Source organism: Numida meleagris, chromosome 7 (genome assembly GCF_002078875.1).
Source record: "Numida meleagris isolate 19003 breed g44 Domestic line chromosome 7, NumMel1.0, whole genome shotgun sequence".
In the NCBI taxonomy this organism is placed as follows: Eukaryota; Metazoa; Chordata; class Aves; order Galliformes; family Numididae; genus Numida; species Numida meleagris.
The window spans coordinates 24,032,827-24,057,516 of record NC_034415.1 but is presented as its reverse complement, the minus strand read 5'-3'; the positions used below and the strand labels follow the sequence as shown (position 1 = coordinate 24,057,516).

Here is a 24,690-nt window from a genome sequence, read left to right as displayed (position 1 = left end):
TCTCTGCACAGGAACATGAAAAAACAGGGGGCGATGGCTGCCTGGCTGCTGTGACAACACATAAATCGTGTTACTGTAAATAAAAATGAGTGGCTGTTCCATTCCCCGATCCCTGACACACTGTCTGATGGCACTTTAATCTCTCCACCAATTGCTATTAAAAGCCTGCCCAGCCCAAGCCAGAGCCCGCTGTGTGGAACCGTGCCAGTGAAATGGAAGAACATGGCCATGCACGTTGCAGGGGTCAGACCACAGGGAGCACCCACAGTGACCAACCCAAAGCCACCCGCACCCCAGCAGAGGCACAGAAGCCCCCGTGGGCTCACAGCCCCTCTGCACATCTCGCACGGGCACCACAAGGGCACGCACCCTGCAGGGTGGTTCTGGAGCCCCAAGGCTGCAATCCAATGGCAGTTGTAGCTACAGCCCCCTGGCACATACAAAAATTAAAAAAAGATCATGTTACCCACATAATTATTGTTATACTCCGAAAACAAGCATGGATTTATTGCTCTTCTGGCTCACTTTTATCTACCATGGAAAATGTTTCTGCAGACAGAACTACAAAACACTGAATTCCTAGCCAAAGTCTGTGTTGTTTATCATTTGATAAAGATGCCAGGTGTTTCAAACTAAGACAAAATTTCACGCTAACTATTCCTCCATACAAATTTATATACATATATAAACAAGGTTGGGCCATATATGTATATGGCCAAACCAAATAATCAAACTCCCATATTAGCGCCAGCCAGCAAAACAAAAATCGCTCACTGGCACTCAGTTTGCTTTCACCAGTTTTCCTTCCCCCTCTGGAATGCAGGAGCAGGGCAGCAGTCCCCGCATGCCCCGTCTCCCCGCAGCACGGCTCTCCCTGGCTCTGTGCATACAGATCCTGTGCTCCTCTTGCTGGCCCTGCGGGAACAGCACCAATTCAGACTGCGGATCTACAGAGGGGTTTGTGTCTTCATGTCGTTCTCAATCCTCCTCCGCTGGCGGGGATGGAGGGGGAAATCATACAGGGCATCCAGAGGTCGGCATTTTTTTTACTTCTAGTGAAAATAAACATTTTCACACGTTGCTGGAAAGGCCCAGACACGGTTTCTGCACGTGGATTCCCAGGCGTGCTTGGGGTTCTGCCTAGAAAATGTTATGTTCAGCATGATTTTTTGTTGGAGGTTTTCTCATCAATGCAACTTACCCTGGTTATTTGTGCTGCTGTAAAACTGCTGCTATTTTGTTTTACCATGCTTCCATCTTGCTCCTGCAAGTGTAATGAATTTGTAATTCTCTGAAAGCAGGTCAGTGGCAGATCAGAAACTCTTAATCCCTGGATAAAGATTATTTTAAGATCCCTGTCCGCGGCATATCAGCAGTATGTTATCGGGGCTTTTGTTTGTTTGTTGCTTTTAATAATTGCACCAGCATGCACGGATTATCCTTTCGGGAAGGTCAGAGGTGAGACGAACAGTTCTGACATCCAGCAGCTCCAGAACTCAACGCCTCACTGCTGCCTCCTGCCCCTGCTTTCCACCTCCGTGCTGGGGGTTTCCAGCTCTACTTTTCCTTCCCCCCCGACCCACCGCCCTCAGTGCGTCACTCTGCATTACTGACTGGCACCTGAACACATCACCAGCACATCCGTGCATTCAGCCCAACAAAGGAGACAAACTTCCCCCCACCTATGTTTATCCCAAGTCTTTTTTCTATAGTTTTCAAATACCAGAAGGCACAGCACTTAGGCTCCCTGTGGTCGCTGCCTACTTAGTTAATACAAATAAGCTGTTCAAACTGAACGGCCCAGTGGCTCCCACAGCTCCTTTCTGCACTCGCTCCACTACGCTCATGTCCATCCTGCACTGTGCTGTCTGGGGGCTGCTGGGGCGGTTCACATTCAGCTGCACTGGGGCCACACCTGCCTCCCTGCTGCACCACTGCCCTCACAGCACCGGCACCGCACGCAGCTTCAGCCTCCCAGCTTCCCACCTCTAAGGAGCCTTGACACAGACAACTTCAGCTTACAGGTGTCAAGTCAGGAGGTGAGAAAAAAGATCTTGCTTTTTCTGCTTCTGGCAAAATCCCCGCTGAATTGTACGAAATGTTCTCTTCTCGCTACTTTATTACTCATAAGGAACTAACTGGGATAATGGTCCAGAGGCCTTTTCTGGAAATGCCATTCTGACCTGGATGAAAAGATTCGAGCTCCATCCGTATGTTAATACCCGTTCTGAAATAATATCCTCCCCCAAGACATATTACTGTAAAACCACTTGCCATTATAATGTGCATTATACTGCAACTACAGCTTACTTTAATAATCCTTAGAATATTACGAGCAGACTGCCAAATATAAAAACCTTTTTCTGCCATACAGGAGAGAACAGTTCATTTATAAAGCTGAATACCAGTTGCCATAAAACATCGTGTAATGAAATCGTTACCCAACCTTTTATATTCCTGCTTCCAGGTAGCCAAGCAGTATAAATAACTGCAATAGCTGAGCACTTACGCTAAGGAGTTCCTTTTAAAGAAAAATTCCCTCGTCTCACCTCTCCCATTTGGAAGAGACAGCAGGGACTGACAGCCGGGCCAGGAACGCACGCACAGCGAGAGGCATTGAGGCTGGGTTTGCCCAGCAGACCCAGGGCGAATTGGATGCACGCTGCCTTCCCAGGCAGTGAGAAGGGACGTGGTGTCACACTTGTTACATGTGCTGTCACACAGGCCGCCCACTGCCCAGCCCAGCTGATGGCTCCGTCCGTACAGCACCTGCTGCACTGTGGGGGCAGCTGGCTGGAGATCTCACTGCCCACCAAAGCAACCCTAAATACCAAAGATTAGCAAGAAGGAGTGGGAGGGGAAAAGTGGTAATTAAAAAGCAGTAATTAATCCCTGGAAGCACAATCTCTTGATACAACCAGATAATTTTTTTACATTTCCAGACTGCAGAGCAGGCTTCTCTGGCTCCAGGGCCACATCCCTGGCTGCATTCCTACTAAGAAGGTCCTTGGTCACCAGCTCCCTGCTGGATTTAGCTGCCCCTGTTTCTCTCTCCACCGATCCCATCAAATTTCAAGGGGTGAATTTCTCCAGCGAAGAGGTACCACACCCACCTGCACGTTCCTGTGAGTCTCAGACCACTCAACTGCCCATCTCCAGCCAGAGCCCTCTGACAGCTCCTCTTGGGGCACCAGTACACAGCTCCTGGGAGACAACACAGCCCTCACCCCACAGCTCCCAGCGTGTTTATTTTAACAGGCTATTTTTATATGTAGAGGGAAAATATCCACAAACAATTCACAGAAATCCACACGTTTCTGTCAAGCTGTGGCAGCAAGCAGAACCAGGAAGGAGAGCTGCCCCAGATGTTACTCAGGGGCACGCAGAGTGCTGCGCCCCAAGGATGACAAAGCAGAGCAGCCACCTGGAGACGGAGCAGCCCCTGCTGCAGCTGGTGCTAGCAGAAGAGCACATGTATGCACATCATCCTCACTCATACGCAAACAGAAACATCTGCACTGCTCGCACCGATCCTCTCCTCCTCGCACCAAGCGGTTATCTCTGCAGAAAGCCCCTCTCAGGACCGGCAAGAGGAGGCGGTAGTTACAGCACTATGGCTGTACATGCACAGCGCTTGGAGAGAGATGGCTGCTGGGAGAACGAGGAGCAGATTTCACAACAAATAAAGACCTGAAGTTTTGGGAAGAAGAAAATAAAACAGAGAAACCTGGCGCTGGAGAGCAGGGGGAGGGAATGAAGACAAACGTCACAGGCTGTCTCTGCCTGAAGGGTCCAAAGCAAACCTGCTGCATCCCACGCGCTCACTGCTGGCAAGCAGGAGGCAAAAATAGAGGTTAGCAAAAAACTGGTAAACAGCTAATGCAGTTAAGGTTTCTTTGAAGGCTGCATTCAAGCACGAGATGGGGGAAACACAGCAGAGCTGCGAGGGAGGGGCTGACAGAACACTAACCCACAGGAATCCTTCGCACTTCCTGCAGACGCCTATTTACGTTCTGGAAAGCGTAAGGCATCAATCACTGCAATTGTTTCTAGTGTAAACCAAAGGGATAAAGGCTAAAAGCAGCAGGGCTGATCGCCGCGTGCTCTCCCGATGCCAGGCCGGGGTGCAGCGCAGCACAGAGGCTCTGCCCCACCTCAGGGCACAGCAGACAAAACCCCGAGCTCACACACCTGCTTCTGCGAGCCAGGCCAAGCATCAGCAGCTCCTGCTCACCTCGCAGTGCTGTTCCGGAGCACGTGGGGATGAGGGTGGCCCAAGGTGATCTAACACGGCGCTGTCCCTGAAATACCGGTCCTGCCGTCTCCTTTACAGCAGCTCCCATCATCGGCTGTGTGGGCACCGATCTGACTCTTCACCTCTCCAAAAGCAAACACTTATCACTGACTGTGCGGTCACTGCAGCGCCTGAAAAGCTGGGAACCAGCACTCACCTGTCAGGGCCTTCAGACAATCCTGAAATACTGGCCCCAACACTTCAGAAATAGCAAGAGTGCTCAAGTGTATCTTCTGGCAATTCATTACTTCAGCTTGAAGGCGATTCTAAGAAGAACTCAGCCATTCCCAGTACTTCAGGAACAAGGTAGCAAAGTTACAGAAATCGGCTCTAATTAGCTAAGAGGAACAGCAGCGGGAAAGAGCCAAAATAGTGAACGTGAAAATACGCATGCACCAAAGACTTGAGCAATCCATCACGGGACGGCAGCCGAAGTATAAATATGTACAGGCTGTGCTTCCACGTGTCTATGTATATTTCAGTGTGCAGTACAAGAGCTGGTCTGGACTATTAACAACACAGTAACATACAGCAGAAAAACATCATTGATTCCTACGCAGGAGGAGGAATGGACTTCAGGAATATAAAGTGGGCACGATATCAAAGGATCGGTGACATCAAGTGAAGAGTGATCTCATCTCTAAGATCAGGGCACATGTTATCTGGGCATTATCTTTCAATGATATAGCAAGCATGTTCCCAAGGCAAAGAGGGCCACCCGGAACACAATAGCCTCATCTAAAACAAGTTTTAACGGATATCCACAACACAGCATCAGATCCAAGTCCTCATACAGCAAGCTCCTCAAACAGGGCTGACACAGACACAGCAGGTAGAGCTGGAACAATATCTCCCATGTACAGACTTCTGGGAGGTGTTAATTTAGCCTACAGCACGAGGCAACACAGATGATGAAAACAGATCAACGTCAGGTATCTCAGATGATCTACCTCTTTATAAATAGTCTGTTCCCCACCTCCCCACGTAAGAAGGGGCAACTCAGGAGAATGTTTTTGGCACAGCCTGCCAGAGACCTTCCCTCACCTGGGGAGCAGGCCAAGAGCACTCCAGCCAAGCTGCACTGACCTGCAATGGTTGGGAGCAAGGGCTTCCCCAGACAGGGCAAGCAGAACAGAAGTGCTGGAGACTTTTCCATCAGGCCCTGCAGCACCGAGTCCAGGACAGTGGGACACCATCACACAGTGCAGATTTCTGGCAGCCCTCAGCAAGAGGAGAGCAAACCAATGGTTCTGCTATAACGCAAAGAGACAGCTGGTGTGCGGCACCTGCTTTGAGACCGTGCCAGCCAGCAAGGCAGCCCGTGACAGCAGGGTTTGTTCCAAACCTCAGGAACCTGCATTACGCTTCACCTGATCATAGCCTTGTACTCAATCTGAAATATTTTAATTACACTTTTAACAAAGTCATCTTCAATTACAAGTGCTTGCTCAAGCAGGAAGCTGCCACACCTTGGTGGTTCGATGGCACACTCAGATCTGTAGTCATTTTTATTGTCTTAATTGCATCCGAATTTCTGACAAAGTGTCAGAAACACAAAGTGTTCCAGTCCAGCATTAAGTGCATGTCCCTGAGATCAATGCACATGACTCAAAACCTGAGCCCAGGCCACAAGCAGGGACCCAGACTGCACAGAGGACCCAGCAGCCTTCCAAGGCCAATAATAGCACACAGTCATGCTAGGTTTGGCAACAGCTTAACCACAGGGCTTTTCCTGCACGTTTCTCCATCAGCTCGTTAGAAAGCCACAGATAAGTGAAGGACACTCACCAAACCTGCCATGCACCGGGGTCAGTGCAGCAGGAGCCTCCCTCAACAGCTGTCCCATGTGTCACTGTAGCTCACCAGCTGGGAGATGTGTCCCCATCACCACCCCAACACCAGCTCCTCCCTTCTGCCCGGCCCTGGGCAGCCAGCAGGGCATGTCTGCAACTCCTCCAGCACTCTGAGCTGCAGTGCAACAGGGTTTGCATCAGGCAGCACTCCCAGCACTGCTGCTGCATACCAAGGATTTTCGTTAGCGATGCCCACGCGCAGCCCGGAGCATCGCACTGTGAGGAGGCTGTCACCTCTCCCAAGTGCACTCCCATGTCACACTCCTGTGAGAATTAACACATGCAAAAAAGGCAATGTGGCTATTCGTTTAGTGCCGTTTGATAATAACATTAATTATTTCAGCCATGAGTTAATGAGCAGCAGGAGTAAATGGCCAGAGGCATTGCTTCCGACTATCAGCTCATCTCTGCTGTCATTTATTAATCTGAAGGGAACGTCTCAGACATCAATGATTATTGCTACATGTTTTGGTGTTTTTTGCTCGGGTTATTTTAAAGTAGTACACTATCTAAAGACAAGGAATGACTGGACAAAAACTAAGCCATGCTAAAGCTTTATGTAGCTGCTCCCCTTCCCAATGCAGTATTAGCAGCCAACGCAAGGGCAATGTTTCTATTTTCTTCCAGCTCAGTCTTGTCCTCACAAGCAGTGACTCTGCATTTTTAGCTCGCAGGGCACGAATCCAAGAGTGATCTCATCCAACTGTCAAACCACTTCTAACAGAAAAAACGCCTGTGCCAAGAACAGGTAGAAAAATCATAAATAGCTCTCTCAGGACTCAGTTATACAAGCAGAGTACTTCCAGAACGTATTTTTCCTACTTATTTTAAAAGTTTTCAATGCACAGAGGCAGTCAATGAACACGGGGGCCTTCCCCAGCCTGTCACCAGAAAACACACCTTCTTTTTACAGTTGCATACGAAATGCCTTCAGTCACTGGAGCAGCCAGGCTGAGCCGTGCACGTTCCACTGCACAAATGAATAAGCTATGATGTCCTTCAGTAATTATGCAGCCAACCTCTTCTCTAAGCAACATCTCCAGTCTGTTACTTCTTTACATGCTCTTCTTTGGATCTTACCCATGTTTGTTTTACACAAAAACAACACCAACAGACTGGAGGCCACGGTGTCTTGTTGTCAGTCCTGACAACACAAAGCTGCCCTGCTTACACATGCTTTCATGGAAAGCAGCAAGAGCTCTGCTGACATTAAGACCAGCTACCTGGAGGAAAACTTGAGGCCTTACAGCAACAGCATATTGACAGAACTAGGCCCACCACACACCACTGCACCACCACTCTGTGACCAGAGACGTGCTGCTCAATGCAGGCAGCTCCTGCACCCAAACAGCACCAAAATACTTGGATCTGACCCACTGGCATGCTTGCTCGCACAAACACATGACTGGAAGGCACCACAGGACCCAGGAGACGAGCAAGCAGCAGGCCATGGGCCTCAGTGCAAGTGAGGCACGTGCTGAAGGGCCCTTGTGAGCCAGAAAGCTGTGTAAGAGGAAGGCCATGAATACAGAGAGGTCATTTTGCTGAATATGGACTGCCTGGCGGGAAGACAAAGGCCTATTTTACCCTGAAATACCCACATGTGAACAGCTGCGAAACTTGGAGATACCCAGCACGGCCTGAGCTCATCCCTGTGCAATGACAGGCTCTTCACGCTACATGAAGTGCACCAGAATATCTAAGCTGGTGCTATACACAAAGCCATTCCAGGGCTGGGGTTAAGAATGAAACCCCACTGCAATCCCACCCTGGCCATGTGCTGGGGTGCAGCTCTCATGCAGGTGATGCACTCACTGCTTCTGGCGCAGACACACACACCATGCGACATTACGCCACCAACACTCCTTCAAGGTATTACGAAGATGTAAGGAAACACTTCCAATTATCTTACTCTCCTGTCTTAATGTTTGGGATGGAATAGCCATGCCCTGCTCCAAGCCTGCTACAATCACTAAGAGAAACGTTGCCAGACACAAACAAACTCCGGTCATGTTAAAATACCAACATGGAGTAATGCTGAGCTACAGGTGGAAAGCTTTCAGACAGTAAATGTGGAGGTACTCCATTTGTTATGTCAAAAACAAACAACACAACCACAGTCAAACAGCTATCCAGAAAGCCCTGGGAGTTCTCTAGGTCTAATTTACAGCATTTAGCCTAGCATACACCTTGTTACTCGGGAGTCATTACAGTGAGACTAGAGGTAACTGCAATAGCTAGAGAGGCTTAAAGGGAAGGGGAAAAAAAACAGGTGGGAAACTTCTTGCTGGGATTCCAACTGCAGGAGCAGAAACACTGCTGCTCAGCTACTACAGAAATATGTTAGTTATCTTTCTAGATTATTTAAAGCTTGTTTGCTAGGCTGCACCCTGTCAGAATGCTTTCATGAAGCATTTGCAACCACAAATCCCTTTTCAACATTACCACAGAACTTGGGAGACCGTGGCTGACTTAATTTTGAGCTGTTCCAACAAACCCCAACAAAGCAGGAACTTCACCAGAGGCCTGTGTCTGAGCACCCCTCCGTCCCGCTGGGCTGGGTGCACTGAGTCCTGGCTGAAGGCCATGGCTGTTCTTGCGCATTTAAATGCAGTAACAAAAACATGGGTACTAATTTCAGTAGGAATTCTGTTCTCAGCTTACTGGATGGTTTCCAAAAGGACACCTATCCTAAACACATCTCTTTGAGAGAGAACAGTTGCGTCACGAAATAACCTAGGTGGACAGGATTCCCTGGGGACATTACAGATTTCCCAAGTCATCTCTCAGCTAATAGGCAAGGTAATAAAGTCAGTCTAAATTCCTGTCTTCACCTGGAATACCTCCTTTCCTACAGGCAAACCTCCACTGCAGTAAAGACAAATAGAAGTCACTGCAGCAAACGGATTCTGTTCTTCCACCTGTTTTGCATCAGGTAGCAGAAGCAGAAACAAAACGGCCGCCTGGGAAGTGGGCAGCTCCAGAACATACCTGGGGGCAGAAAAGGGCTTGGCGTGGCAGTGTCTGTGTGCTCTGGTAAGAAGGAGTCTGACAGCTTCACATGAGATCTGCCAAAAGCCATACGGGAACTGCCTATGGGGCACTTTCAGACTGGCATATCTGGTTAAAGAAACTTTCATTGCTCAAGTGAAGCTCTGCACAGAAATAGCCTTGAAATACCATACAGGCCTGGTCCTGGCTTTATCTGTAGGGGTTCACACAATGCTGCATTCCTGGTCAGGTCCAGGACAGCATAACCCGGTTTACTCAAATGAGAGAAGGTAATGGCTACGAGAATGTGCAGAGGTAGATTGCCTTGTGGATCCAAGCTGCATGTTCCACAGGTTTAATGGGAATGTTTTTATTACTTCCATTATCAGTCAAAATTCACTGCAAGACACTGAGCAATCAGGCAACAATCCTTCCATCACTTAAAACATGCCTGGCTTTTATATTTTTTTTTTCTTTTTTTTTTCTTTTTTTTTTTTTTTTTTTAAGTTTCAGTGACTACAAAATAGACAAGATTTTGTTTTTCAGGAAAACTAAGTTTCTTGAATATTATACCCACTGACAAGCAAAATAAAAATAGAAGCATTAGCCTAGAAAAACAAAGGTTGAAAGGTATTTAAGATTGATCTCTAAATAAATCAAGAGGGTAAACACTGGGAAGGAAAAACAAGATCTGTTTGGTACAAGAATAACAAGCACAAGTTGGCCATAAATACCTAGATGTGGAATAGCTTCCTGACCCTTAGTTCTCTGCTGGAGAGGTAAGGGCAGAACTTGACCAGCTTCTTGTAAAAATTGCATAGAATAACATGTATAGCATAAAATACATAAAATAACTTGCCTATAAAATGTATAATATATATATTGGAGAGAATAACTTCATTGATCATATGCATAGCTATTCATACACTTACTAATATGCAAGTTCTAATACTGTACCAAATAGGTCTGCTATCCAAATGAAAATAATCTATGACGTAGTGTAATAACCAGCAGCAATGCTTGGCGTATCTAACCCAATGCAATCTAAATAAAATAGAGAAGGTGGTGCTCATTAAATCTGAGCCTCGTTTTGTTGAAGTGATAATAAATGCCTACAGATGCTGTCATGAGCGATTTCACCTGGACATTTAAGACGCTAAGAAAAGAAAAGTTTTAAGAATGAAAAAAGTTCTTGGACAAAATCATTTTGTGCTACTAGTTCTGGAAATCAAGACAAATACGGAGAAAAGCCTTTGATTTTCTGATCTGGTTATAGATAGCGTGCTCTAGAGCACAGTGAATTAGCCTGTTTCACAGCCATTGCTACGTTCGGTTCACCACTGAGCTCTGACTATTTCTCACCACACCCAGCCCAGCATAAAGCTCCGCACAGCTTATGCAGTTCGGGTAGGCTCATGTTCAGCACGCAGCCGGAGCTCAACAGCACACGAGTCCTACCTCCTCCTCTTCTCCCAAGGACAGAACGTAGAACAGCAGCAGCAGACCTGGTCTAACCCCTGCTGGCTATCTGATAGCCGAGCGGTGGAAACCACCTGCAGCGGAAGCACAAACGTTCTTGGTCAGATCCTGCAGCACACTTTGCAGGTAGAGGCAGGAGAAAGGTGGGGCTGAGAACAGACCTGTAGGAAGCCCGTCCAGCTGGCAGTACACTCACTGAAGTCCTACCACACATGACAACCCCCAGCTTTACAGACCTGCTTTGCTGCTTGCGTTGCACCAGGCAGCTGCTTTGGGAGGACTTGGCCCGTGGCACAAGTGAACAAATACACACGAGGTTATTATGATCCACACTGACACGCAGGCACCTTGCTGCTGTAACACAGGAAACATTCTGCTTCTAGGATTTAAAAAAATAGCTATAGACATATAGAGATCTGCCTTACTTCAGTTGGGTGCATTACTTAAGTCTTCCTAAGGGAGAGAGGGTGATAGCTATCGGTCTAATTTAAATAGTTAGATTCTGTCCAGCTGAAATGCATTACTGTACTCAAACTGAAAGCTGACTAGCATATTTTGTAAAATAAAGTAAGGAAAGCAACTAGTGGGCTCCTTCAGAAGACAACTCCTGCAGCCCTACAGAGCGGTGCTTGCATCTGGGGAAGGCTGGCTGCAGCTCAGGGGCTTTTCCTGGAGGTCAAGCCAAAAACTGCTCTTGGCCTGACTCAGCTCTAGGATCCAACAAACTGAGATGGCTAGTTTAGCTTCTGCCTTCATATAATTATATAATTTCTTAATACTAAACGTTTTAGACAACAGGGAGCTTGTTGCATTAGAAGCCACATACCCCGGCAGTCCTCACATACACATGCACAAAGGTAATCAAACTCTTAACAGAACAGACAAAGCTTGCCAAGTTATATCCAGACTTTGGAAACAATCCACACAGTAATAACTGGAAGGCTTGTGTGAGAAAGGAGGCACCGCAGCACCCCGCAATGCACATGAATGATGTTACTGTAATCATTTGTGTCCCACAGGAGACCAGCCCTCTGCACAGCACAGGCAGGCTGTGAAAGTCCTCACCTATTCCTGAGCTTATAAACACACCCGTAACTGTTGGGTAATGTCGGTGAACTTACTTTAAAAAAGAAAGAAAAAAAAAGGGGAGAGAAAAGCATCTCAATTTTAGCAGTTGTGGTAGATTAATATTTTTTTATTAAGTGGGTTGGGGTTTTTGCTTTGTTTTTAAACAGGAAGATCACAATTAAAAAAAACCAACACAGAATTAAGGCTTTGTCTACATTGGACATTTGTCCTGAAGTACCGTAACTCCTTCAGCTGTAATCACTGCCCCTCTCCAGTTAGAAATGGCAAACTGAGACTGCATTTCACATCCAGACCGTTCCCCAGTGCACTCACTCTTCCAAACCAGCAGCAGGACTTCACCCTGTGCATGCTCTGGAGTGCAGTTAAGTCCAAGCACATCCTTAATTGCACTACGGAGAAGCCAAAAATGCTGTAACACTTTGTGGAAACAGCACACGTCTAATAGCTGGCACCTCTAGACCTTTCCAGAGATGTCAGAAAGAGAAATTGAATATATGGATTGCACAGAGTGCAGATAAATCCAATCTCCAGCAGGAAGTCAGTTCGGTTCACTAAGCTGACAGGAAGAAAATAAGAGAGAGAACCCGTTTTGGATGCTTTAATGGTGCGAGCTGACGCACGGAGGGATCAGATAAGCACCAAAGCCACCACAAAGAGAGCGCAGAGCACATGGCTGTAAATGGAAAACGGGGGGAAAGCAAAACTATCCATTCTGGCAGCAGCAAATAGCGAGGTCAGGCTTCTTTGTGTCGCAATCGCAGCAGCACACGATGTGGCTCACAAGGCACTGTGTATTTTAGCTTGGTTTCAACCCACGGTATCCTGAGCATAGAGATAGTCCCCAAATCTTTTCCTCAGCCTCAGCTGTGTTCGCTCCCCAGTACAGTCTGTCAAAGACATTATTTTTAAGTGGTAGAACAGAATCCTGTATCAAATCAAGTTAAATGAACACAGATTCATTTCCCCCACGTACCCGAGGTGTAGCACACTAACACAAGGGCACGGATGGTTTCAATTGGCATCGGTCCCTGGTGTAGCTACAGCTCCAGGACAGGGGCATTTGGTTTCATCAGACAGCAGCACTTTCCCAAGAGCCGCGGAAGTACCCCTGTCTCCTCAGAATCACTGCAGAAGTCCAAGCAAACTGAATCAGACTAACTCTCCGTACTAAGAAAATGTCTTATCCTGACAAAAGGATGGATGAATTCCCTTCTGCCTGCAGTACTCTGGCTGCTTGACTAGTTATTCTGAGATGGAAGCATTTGTCTGATCCCCCAACACCAACAACCTGTTTGGTAGCATCTGCTACATGGCTGTTACTACAGCTTTCCCAGTTTTCACTTCTTTATATAAAACTACTGCAGCCGCAGCCCAAGTGCTTAGAGAAATCTCCAAGAAGGGCAGTGGGCACAACCCAGCTAGGAAGAAGCAGGCACCAAGCCCTACACACCACGGTCTGAGTCCACTGCAGAACTCCTGCCAGCATGCACACTCGATCCAACCCACTCTTTAATGAAGAGTTAATTAGTCATTATTCATCTGCAGCACACTAAGAAGACACAGAGCTGAGACAGTAAGCTCCTGATGCTGCAGCTGGCAGTTTGAAAGCCCTTCCTACATTCACTACAGTGTTGCCTGGATAGCGGTGAGCCCATAAGCTATATTTCATAGACCAAAAAGAAAGGAAGGTAACACTCCCCTACTTCCTGCCTCGGCACAGAACTACAGCTCTTTTCTCCCCAGTTCACCAGCTCCAAGTAGGTGACAACTTCAGCCACACCAACAGACTTCAGGAGAAGCTACACGTAGGACGAGGTGCTCTCTTCCCCAGGAAGCACTCAACCGGGGTCACCTTGCTTCCTCTGGGAGGGAGGAATAACAAGATACTCTACAAACAAGAGGAAAGATTACAGTTTACAGAGGAAAGCAAAGATCACTTGGAGCATGAAATTGTATTTGTGTGCAAGTGGATGCTATTTTTTTCCTTTTCTAGAAGATCCTACAGAAGGATTTTGTAGAATAAAGCTAATTATACATTTACTACAGTGCCTCTGCATAGTCAACTCCACCCCCTACAAATCAATAAAGCCACTATACACAAAAGGAATGGGCACTCTTCAGCAAACATTTTCAGTAGGTTAGCTGCACAGTAACGCAAGCAAACACAACCTGAATGCTTACAAATTCCAGACAGTTTGTCTAAACGCAGACATAATGAAAACATCTCTTTTTGCACCTCGGTTTCAGTCCTCGCAGATGACTGGCTGGGAGGGTTCTATAAATAGCAGAGCTCCACATGAGTTACCATATGAAGCTGTTCCAAGGGATTCATTCTCACAGCACTACCTGCAGTCAGGGCGGGGCGGCAGACCCTGAGTGTAAGAGGTGAAAGACCATTAACGTAAAAAAGAATTCATAGTTCATTTCAATTAAGTATTTTTGCTTCCAATTTAAAAGTTACATCGTTTCCTTCCAAGGACAACATACTTCCAAGAATACGCCCCTCCATGAGACAATCTGCAGCCACCTTAACGTGCTAAAATAAAGATATAACATCGCAGAGCTTCGCGAAGCAGACACTAAAAGCAGTGACTTAGTCATACTTCATAAGCTAAACTGAAGACAGATGGATGCAAATGTAATATAATACAAATCGTAATACCTAAACAGAAAGCAACCAAGAGAAAACCCAAAACATCAGAAACTGGCAACAGCAATTAAGCAAGGACTATTAACAAGCAAAAAATAGAGTCTACAAGTATTAAGATTTTAATTTTTGTCTCAGCTAAGTTTGAATTTACAGTATTTGTTTGCCAGTCTGAGCCTTTTATATAGTTTCCACTGAATACAGCAGTTAACTGCTGTCTGTTAGGCAACATTACAGACCAAACCAGTTTAGCAGTTTGGAACGTCTGCAGTCGAGCAGTTCTTACAGCTGTTTCTTCAAAACCTGGGAGCAATCACTTCTCTCTCTCTCTCTGAAATTCTAATAAAATGAATTTATTCAGGCAAAATAAATATTGGCCTTCGCTTATACTGCAATGTTATACTATGTCTGAATTACAATTTCAACAACCGCGTTAATAAAGCACCACGATTAATGTTCAGCACAGAACAAACTCTGTATCTGGGTTTAATTACAGTGATGAATAAGCCAGACACAGAGGCATCGTCCCAGAGCAGTCATGCATTATACTGTCCTGTAGATACTGAAATAATGGAATCTGATGCACTTTGATCTCTTAGATACTTCTCCTGCAGCTGTAAAAGAGAGGGCGAGAGCACCCAGCCTCATCCAATTCTGCAACATGGGCACGCTGACTCAGAAGAGATTTGTCTTCCAAACTACTTATGGGAATAAATAAAGCCAGATAAATACTGCTCCGTTTCCTTAGGTCTAGAGTCTGCACACAAGTCATCAGGAGAGTCACATAAAGCGATAGTGGTGAGGGCCACAGGGAAATTGTGTATTCAGAGAGTAGTTCAGTAGGTGCTGGATGTATTTTCTATGCAGATATTTCTGAGTTATAACCTAGTTGGCCATTTCTTTTTAAATTAGTTTTGTCGTGACGAAAATTAGAATATGTGATTCTGTGAAAATGAAAATATCTGACAAAAATCAGCAGTTTAATTGAGGCTGCAGGACAACTGATTCCCTGCCTTTGTCCAAAACAGCACCAAATGTTTTTTTTTTGGTTTTTTGGTTGGTTTTTTTTGCTTACACTGGGTATTTGTGCAGCTTCGTTACATTTTATTAGTCATAAAACAGGCATTTCCTTGATGCTCCTAGGATTTGTCTTAGCAGTCCAAAGTCTAATGGCACACGGGCTTAGTTTGGAAAACTCAGCCAGCTGAGATTCATCTTTGAGGACGAGGCTGTCTCTGCGTGGTTATTTGGCCTTTGAGATCCAGGAACAAAGTACAGCGACTGCTGAACTGTGCCTCCAGACTACCAACTGCTCCAGGTGGGGAAAAAGTAACAAGGTCGTCACAGAGGCCACTCCAGTGCCCAAAGAAATATAATCATGGGAAATAAGATTCAGCATCACAAGGATAATAGCCCACGCGTTCACTGCCGCGCGCTGGGACAAAGGCAACTGACTTTCCTGAGTCACCGTTTCTCCCGTTCCTCCCCCAGTTTCAGCCCTCCCCCGGGCAGCACAGGTCTACATCACCTCAAGACTAAGCCAGTGGCTAAACACGGGCAGGATGAGAACGCTCAAAAATCAAACCAGCCTTCAGTATGGTTTCACACGTGTGTGCACGTGTGCAAGACAGGGAGCGTGCGCGAGCTTTCTGACGGCTCAGCAGAAACGTCCAGTGCAATAAACCAGCTGGTTGTGATTTGGCTGACGCAACTGTGGTAGAAAGAAAAGCTCTTTCATCTTCTCCCCCAGTTGCTGCACACATCTGCTGTTTGTCCATGCCGCTGCTCAGAGACCATGGCCACCAGCATTCTAACTTTCTACTTCGTTGTTGAGAAACAGTGTGGCCAACAGAGACTCCTACAGAGGGCTGGTAAATAAAACAACCGCTCTCTATAACTCTGTGGTCTCTGGGAAATTGTTTCATTAGCTCACAGGAAAGTCACAGTTGGTTTGCTTTAGTTCATTCCACAAACCATTATCTCTTCAGAATACAAAACTCACTTATTTTCTGTGGTTCCGAAACCCAACTCCAGATGTACAGCCAGCAACATCCGCAGATCGCATCGATAAACCAGTGGCATGTCCAGGAAACGTAGCAGCTTCCGTGACACAAGGTGGTCCTGGGTTTGGGGAGGGCTGGATGGTTCACTGGGATTGGCTTGCCTCAAAGAACACTAGAGCTCCCCGGATAATGAAGATTCATTATCCTGATTAGGCAAGATTTCTTATTACCATCTCCGCTGCCTCTTCATTTCTCCTAATTGAGCATCTGGAAGCATCTGGTCTGCCAAACAAATCCTAAATTATCAGATTGCACAACAGATTTTAAGAGAGATCTCTTGTCTTAAACTGATCTTCTAATAAAGCTCCCTCTCCACAGCAGATAATTTGTTGCAAATTCCTGCAGAGGTTCATTTTGTAACGGCAGAATACTATTTTATTAAAATCAAATTATCGCAGAACACTATACAAACAAGAATTAATTTACTAAGCATGTCTGCGTTAAAGATAAGCTTTATTACTCCTCATTTTACAGATGAGGAAACTAAAGCACAGAGCAGTTATGCGATTTGCCAAAAGTTAAAAGCTAAACGTCATAACCACGGTTTATGCTAGGCCTGCTCAAGTGACTCATGTTTTTACTCTCCTAAGTCTCCGTTTCAGCCAGCAGGAAGCTAAGCACAGCTCCAGAGGTGCCCACCACGGGGCTGTATGGGAACCACCAGGCCGGGTCATTGCTGCAGGCAGCCAGGAGGCTGGCAAAACGGTACAGCAGATAGCATCTTCCAAGAACGCATATCTACCTGCATATCTCACTGCTGAGATTTCCACAGCATCTCAGCAATTTTTTCATGCAGTCTCAGCCACGACTGGAGCTTCTTTTGCCTTTTATAGTCAAAGAATGGCCAGCTTTTTCCCCTGAAGAGATTTTACTCTAACTCAGCCACAACATCCCTAAAAACCTGCTCATTTTGTAATTTTTTGGTCTCTTAGGAACAGTTTCATTAGCTCACAGAAAAGTCATGGTTGATTTGCTTTAGTCCATTCCACAGACCATTAACTCCTCAAAATATAAATAGGGGTGTGTGTGTGTGTGTGTGTGTGTGTGTGTGTGTAGGCAACAGTAAGGCCAAGCACAAAGGCTGGAAGACACAGGTCTGTCACAAGTAAGCAGCGTTATTTTTATCTTCTTGACCTTACATTCCGCAACCAGTTCAACTAGAAACGTTAAAGGGTCGATGGCAGTGTTCATTAAACCAAGCTTTTTTCCTTCACTGAGGAGATGAATAGTGACACAGCAGACAGTGACAGACCTTGCGTAAAATCTCAATGCAACTTAGCCATTTCTTGGAGAAATGCACACAGCAGATCAACCAGGATTCTGTCAAATGAAGTTATGAGCACATTCTCTTCTTTTCAAAACCCATATTTCTAAACGTTCCAGCCAGAATGGTTAGGGACAGGTTTTCACTAATTGCTGACTCAACAACAGCAGTCAAGAAATTGACTCCAACGCTCATCACAGGAAGAGTGCAGCAGAACTCAAGCACGGGCACACAAATCCCATCTCCTCTAACCATGCCTATTTTATTTATAGCCAGTTGGAGTTTAAAACCTATTTTAAGCTGGCAAGGAATTCCAATATTCAGCCAAAACTCATTAAGAACAATTTATAACAGTATTTTCAGTATTATGCCAAAAAAAAAAAAGAAAGCTACCTAATTTTACAATACTACCTGGCATCCCTTATCTTCAGGCTACTCTTCCTTCCCCTCTATCCATCAGCTTTTTCCCCCAGCAAGGTGGAAGCCAGCACCACCCAGCAGTCTGACACCGCAACCAACGTGCATTAAGACAGCAAATAAAGGTGCCCTTTTTTTTTTTTTTTTTTTTTTTAAATAACTATTACCTATCAAGCTATTTATACATGGCATCCCCGGAAAACTTCCCATCTGGTGCTGATTACAAGCAACAAAATTCTCTGGATGACTTGCTAAATTCTTCAGACACACATGCAGGGCTCTTCAATAATGAAAATCTTGAATGCTATTACAATGTAATACACATATTTCTCTACAGATAAATAAACTGAATATCCCTATGCAGGTATTTTAGACGAAACAAAGCAGTTTGTTACCACTACAAATTTACTAAGTAACTTAATGTCACTACTACAGTTTACCAAAACAGCACATTAAGATAGGAGGGCTTACAGATTTTCTGAACATAGCTGTCCAAGTGGTACCATAACAATTTACTATGACTGACTTTGTCATTTACCGCTTGATCTTTCACAACCTCACTCCACCATTTCTCCACACAGTAAATCCGAAGTTTCAGCCCCTCCACTGCTTCCTCTTCTTGCTGAAGCTGATCCCCACCCATGCACATGGTGCCACAAGGCCCCAGACAGCACCACACAAACAGACCCTCCTGCCTGCACCCCTTGGCCAGCTCCATCATGAGGAGCTGTGGGCTGCAGCACTACCTCAGTTCAGATCCACAAATGCATACCTCCTGCACAACACCAAGGATGAGACCTGCATATTCAATTGCTAACACTCTCGTTCCTCTTACATAAAATTATTAATGGGTTTGAGCTTTGGTTTTGCTCTTCCCATGGCTAGCACTCAGCATGCAGTGCTTTGGCACTGCAACTTTTCTCCTCTTACACTGCTCCAACATACCCCAACAGCTCTGGCTTTGCACAGCCACACAGTCAGAGCACAATGTTACGCCGCTGTGATATTTCTCATACGATATATACCATCACAGATGACAAATCATCTCATTTGTGGCCCAAGAGAATTTTGCACGCATTTCTGCAAACAGGTGTAATTGCTATATCAGAATGCATTTGGATTGCAACATTTAACCATACCAATTACCATGCCTTTGAGAGGACAGCATCAGAACACCTGTGTATTAGTTAAGTCATAACATAAGTCGTGACGAGACAATAATAAAAACGTTGTGGTCTGTTGAGCAAAATACACCCAACACATGCATCCACAGTGGCAAGTCTCACATGCAGTAGACTGTATCAAGGACAGCCTCTGACTGTTCAAACAGAGGACTTTCTCAGATAAGGAACACCCCACCGAGCACTGAACCGAGGCTGCAGGACCTGCAGGGCACTGCACAGAGACCCACGCAGAAGGAAGCCCAGCAGGACAGATGGTTTAGGACAAGTACACAGCGAGCACCAACAATGCTCACTGAACAGAGCAGGCCCGAGGAGCCCATAGCTGGAACCTCAATTTAAAAGAAGCCATGAGATATCCCAAATTGCATTTTCAAAACCTGCTGCTGCCAACAGCTTTTGGAAGATTACGGGCACACCGCGCTGGCTTAAGCTCACATCTGTGATCTCTCGCCTCATTTTGTGCCTACTGCCTAATCAACTGACTACCCAGCTTGGAAGGTTTTAAATGATGCCTTCAAAAAAAAAAAAAAAAGGAAAAAAATCCACTGAAATACTTTATCAGGGCCCCAAAGACAACAGCGGGTGGTACGGAGCACCAGAGCTGGCTTTGGGTCTCCCCAGACAAAGGGACAACATATTTCACCAGCCTGTCCTCCACACTGACATTCCAAACGTGCTCCTCTGAGTGCAGGTTCAATGCTAGAAACTAGCACTTATTTCTCACACTTTTAGCTTATTCGTTCAGCAAGCATTGTACGTCTCTTTAAAAAGATCTCAGTGTGTACTGTCCACAGCAGTACCTTTTAGAAACTCGGGAAGAAAAGATGTATTCTGTACTCCACTGAATAAAATTCCAAAGTTTGGTAAACTCAGAAATTATTTTCTGCAGCTGTTAAGGAACTACTGAAGAACAGAAATACGAGACAAAGACTGAGAGGAGCAGCACATCTGTTCTGCAAAATAACACCACTGCAAAGAACTACTAGAGGCAAGAGAAACTGGATAAAAAACAGTGAGTTCTGTGGACAAAGCAGCAGAAGGCGTATTGCCAACAGATGGCAAAGGAGTCAAATGTGGAACAGAAAAACAAGCTTGAGAGCACACTCAATTTTGAGGACTTGAGGGGGTAAAAAGCAAAGCAAACCCTTTCCTTAGCAGATTCACTAGTTAGAGAAGGAGTTGCATGTGCTCAGCACTTGGAAACAGTTGTAATTTCAGGAGTCTAAAATGGAGGCAGCCAAAATCAGCATGCCTATGAAAATGCTGGTCAACTGTCAGTTTAACTTCCCCACATACAAACACACGCTCTTCTCTGTGTGTTTTAATTATTTCCCATGTTAGCCCTTAAGCTTGATGCACTGAAAAATGGCTGCTGTTTTAACAGACTACTTTTTCCATGAGTTTAGATAGCAGTTTAAGGGGATGTTCTCCGTGGGAAGCCTTTCTCATGTAGCTTACATCACGTTGACAAGGGACAGGTACATGCAGAGCCTCTGGATGGAAGGTATATTCCTCATGATTCCATGTATCTGTACTGACAATCCAATTTTCAGTTCAACTTTTAGAAGCAGGAATTTTATACAGCAGATTCAGTATCACTCACTGATAAAAAGAAATTTGGCATGCAATAATAAAGAGATTATTGGGTGCATATTTTGCAGCTGGAAGTGAACACCTTAAAAAAAAATCATTGCTTAACTAGATTCCTGTATGGACGCCCACAGCACAAGCATGCCAAAACACAGAAAATATTTTGAACATCAAGATAGCACAAACATTAGCTAAAAGAGACACACAAGTCCTTGTCTGCAAGGCTGCACCTACCCCAGCAAGCTTCCTTCACTCAGCTTGTTTGTGTACCTTGCAAGAGCGGCTCAGGAAGTTTGCACATCGTTGCTGCAAACCCAAAGGAAGCAAACCCAAACACAGCCATTTTATGGCTGAGGTTCCAGCAGTTCAATTTTAAGTTGTTAATCGTCCACAGCTCCTTGTGCACAGTGCTAGCTGCCACAAGCAAGTTTTCAAACCTCATTTCATCCTCTTCCTCGCTTTCCTTCCTCCGCAGGTCTGCACGTTCTCACACACACACTCTAATTCTCATTCAAACACTGTGGAAAGTATTTATCACAGATAAGGACAAAAATCCTATGTTCCCATTTCTAACACTGAATCCAAGCTGTAACCTGGAAGTTAAGACGAGATCATGACCTCCTGCTGCCACTACAGCAATAATGGAGCATCAGGAGTCCCCCAAGTTCAGTGCTTGGCTTGTGCACCTTTTGGCCCAAAACCAATTCGAAGTTACAAATCCCCTCAACCTCAAAGCATGTGAAATACTGCACAGTATGGAGGGGAAGGTCTTTTGTAATCACAAACCACTGCGGTTCTATATTTGTGGAATGAGTACCTTTGAATTTTGACTATGAGACGGTGAGGGTCTGGGAACTGCTGGGATGAGTGCATGGGGTTTGGGACAGCTGAACGCCTGCATGCACACCACCGCACTCTGGGGAGTTTTGCTATGAATTCAATTAGTAACAAGCGTCTGCAAGTTTGCTTATTTTACTGTCTACTGTGCTCTCAGTCAACCATTCACGCTTATGTAAAAGAAGTTCTTCTTTAAAAAAAAAAAAACACCAGCAACTGAGGAAGAGTACTTATCTATCACTGAAGTCAACAGGAGAAGGCCTGCACAACGCGATTTCTCAACTCCTGCAAGAGCCAACAGGTTGTTTTCAAAGGAAAAAAAACAACAAGCAACCAAAGTCTTCACAGAAAGTACAGCTGTGAATGCAGCCACCAGCACGGACAGTAATAAGTATGTTACAAGAACACTATGCGTTCCAAAACAGAACAGACAATTAGGACTGGCTTAGAACATCACCTTTCAAAACACCCGACACCAAGCACTTTTATTTAATGGACTTGCGCAGACTTTGCTGAGAATTCAGAAGAAAAAAACATCTTAGGAAATCTGTCCTGTTATTAAACACTCACACAAAGCAAGCAGCTCTGTAGGGCCCAGCGGTACCAGCATGGTTCCACCGCACCACCAAGGGCTGCTGCGCCCATGGCTCCTCCTGAACAACCCAGGGACCTCCTGTCAGAGCTGGTGTTCCTCTGCTTGCCGAGTATCGCAAGTTACATGTCTACCTTGCTAAATACTTTCTGCAGTTTTGTTAATTATACATTAAGGTCTGCACCTCCTGCACGACTCCCACCCTAAGGAGCTCTCAGGCCACCCCTCAGGATATCTCTCTACCTGTCACTGTTACAGATCCTTTCAGACAGGAGACTCACGTCCTGCTTAAAGCCACGTACATTTCTCGCTGAGGGGATGGAGATGAAGCAGGGGACGAGTGCAGGTCTGAGTTTGGTGTCCTCCTTTTGGGGGCCACCACTGCATAAAGCTCCAGGCTGGGCCGTGCTGGGACCCCATGGCTGTGAGGACGTGACAGAGCACCTGGCGTTCTTCCCCAGCTAGTCATCGAGACGTAAATTTACATATCCTCGCTAGCCACAAGACCAACCAGCCCTTCCTGGAACCCCACGCAGCTGAAAGAAATGGGATCTCCCGCTCCAGAAAAGTTACTCCAGATCAGCTCCTGCTGAAGCGCCCGCAGACAAAGCCGGGCTGAGCGCGCGGCCTCCGGAGCGCGGAGTGCCGAGAAGAGAGCAGCACAGACAGTGATGTCACCGCGCGACGACAACAAAGGAAGCGGCACGGCTGGAAACTCGGTGCCTTCCCCTTCTTTTTTCAGCCCAAATCCTCAGACAACCGCGGCGGCTCCGACCCCGAATCGGGCCGTGCCCCCCCCTCCCCTCTCCCCGACGCCCCGGCTTCGTGCCCTGCACGGCCCGCGGGGCCCCACGAGAGCTCGGTGCCCCTCCGCCGAGGCCGAGTCCGTGCGGGGCCGAGGGAACAAAGCGGCGCTCCCCGCACCACGGCCGGGACCCTCCGCTCGGTGCCCGGCGGGGACGGGCGCTGTGCAGCCCCGGGGGCTCCTCCCCACCCCCCGCTCCGTCCCCGTCCCCTCGGGCTCCGCCGCGTCGCTCCCCGCCCCCTCCCGTACCTGATATGGCGGCGGCGGCTCCTGATCCGGCTCAGCCCCGTCCCCGTAGCTGGCCCGGTCCGACTGGGACTCGTGGAGCAGCGAGATGTCATCCGAGGTGGGGGACTTGAGGCAGTTCCCCATCTTCCTTCCCCCCGGGGAGCGGGGCGTCCCTCTCCGCCCCCCCCCCCCTCCTCCTCACGACGGAGGGCTCCGCACCCTCAGCCGCCCCGCAGCGCGCAGCCCGCAGCCGCCCCGCCGGGGAGGCTCATGCCAGCCCGGCCCTAAGCGGCTTAGCGGCAGCGCGGCCGCCTCCTCGCGCTCCCGCACTCCGCCCCGAGCCGGGGGGCGGCGGGGCTCGGCTCCCGCCCGGGAGCGCTGGGGCAGCGGGGGCTCAGGTGGGGTCCGCCCGCCCCCCGCCCCGCGGCAGCCCGGGGCCGTTCCGCTTCCTGGTCACCAGCTTTCTGCGCACTGGGCTTTGTCGCACAGGCCGCCCCGGCTCCTCCTCTCACTCCGCCCCGCCGGGATCGCGCACGCAGGGCCCGGCAGCACCGCGCTCGGCGCACGAGAGCTGTGCCCGCCCCGGCGCGCTGAGCCGAGGCTGGCGGCCTCCAGCCCCAAATCGAGCGTCCGAGCGCTCCGCCCCGCGGCTGGTTGTGTGCGGGAGGGCCCCGGGCGTCTGACCCTGGGGGCGGAGCTGTGCCGGAGGCCGAAGTTCCTGCCCCGTGCTGGGCCCCGGCTCAGTTCTTGCCCCGTGCTGGGCCCCGGCTGCCGCTGAGAGCCGAAGCCCGGGCCGTGCTTCTTTGTGCTCGGATCCGGGCAGAGCTGTGCGCGGAGACAGCAGCAGGCGCTGCTTGTGCCGCTGCTGTGCTCCCAAAGGCGGCCTGTGAGGTGATGAGAGTTACAATACATACATGATTCGTTTAACGGTGTATTCAGCTCCTTTGTTGAGAAAATGAACTTTGTAATTGAAATATGGTTGCATGCACAGTGTAATAGTCAGTGTCTCACTCCCAGCATAACCACACCAACACAGCGTGGGGAAAACGAGTTTTTTTCCTTTTTCAGGACAGATTCAAGGGTTTCGTCCAGCTTTTGTTCTCCGGTACAGATCCTCACAATGCCTTCCCATCCATCAGATTCAGCCAACTGAATATATCTAAAATGCAATTTTTCATTATTGGCCTTAAAGTAAAGCAAATTCAGTGCAGGTGGTAGCAGCTAGAAATTGGGTTCTGAAGCATTACAGCATAGTCAGCTTCTATCAAGGGTGCCTCAGCTGATCTGCATCAGGCCTGATGAGCACAGAGCTCCCATCTGAGCTCAGTGTCAATAAGCCAGCTGCCCAGGCACAGGT

At 47.3% G+C, this 24,690-nt stretch overlaps 1 protein-coding gene across 1 annotated transcript in view; it reads right to left on the bottom strand.

Annotated features, from left to right (window-relative positions):
* Nucleotides 1-23,937, bottom strand: part of RNF11 (ring finger protein 11) — a 28,014-nt gene extending 4,077 nt beyond the window's left edge. Inside the window, exon 1 of the mRNA XM_021404365.1 lies at nucleotides 23,355-23,937. Within this exon, the coding sequence (XP_021260040.1) occupies nucleotides 23,355-23,477 (123 nt within the window). The 5' untranslated portion in view covers nucleotides 23,478-23,937. The remainder of the gene's footprint in view (nucleotides 1-23,354) is intronic.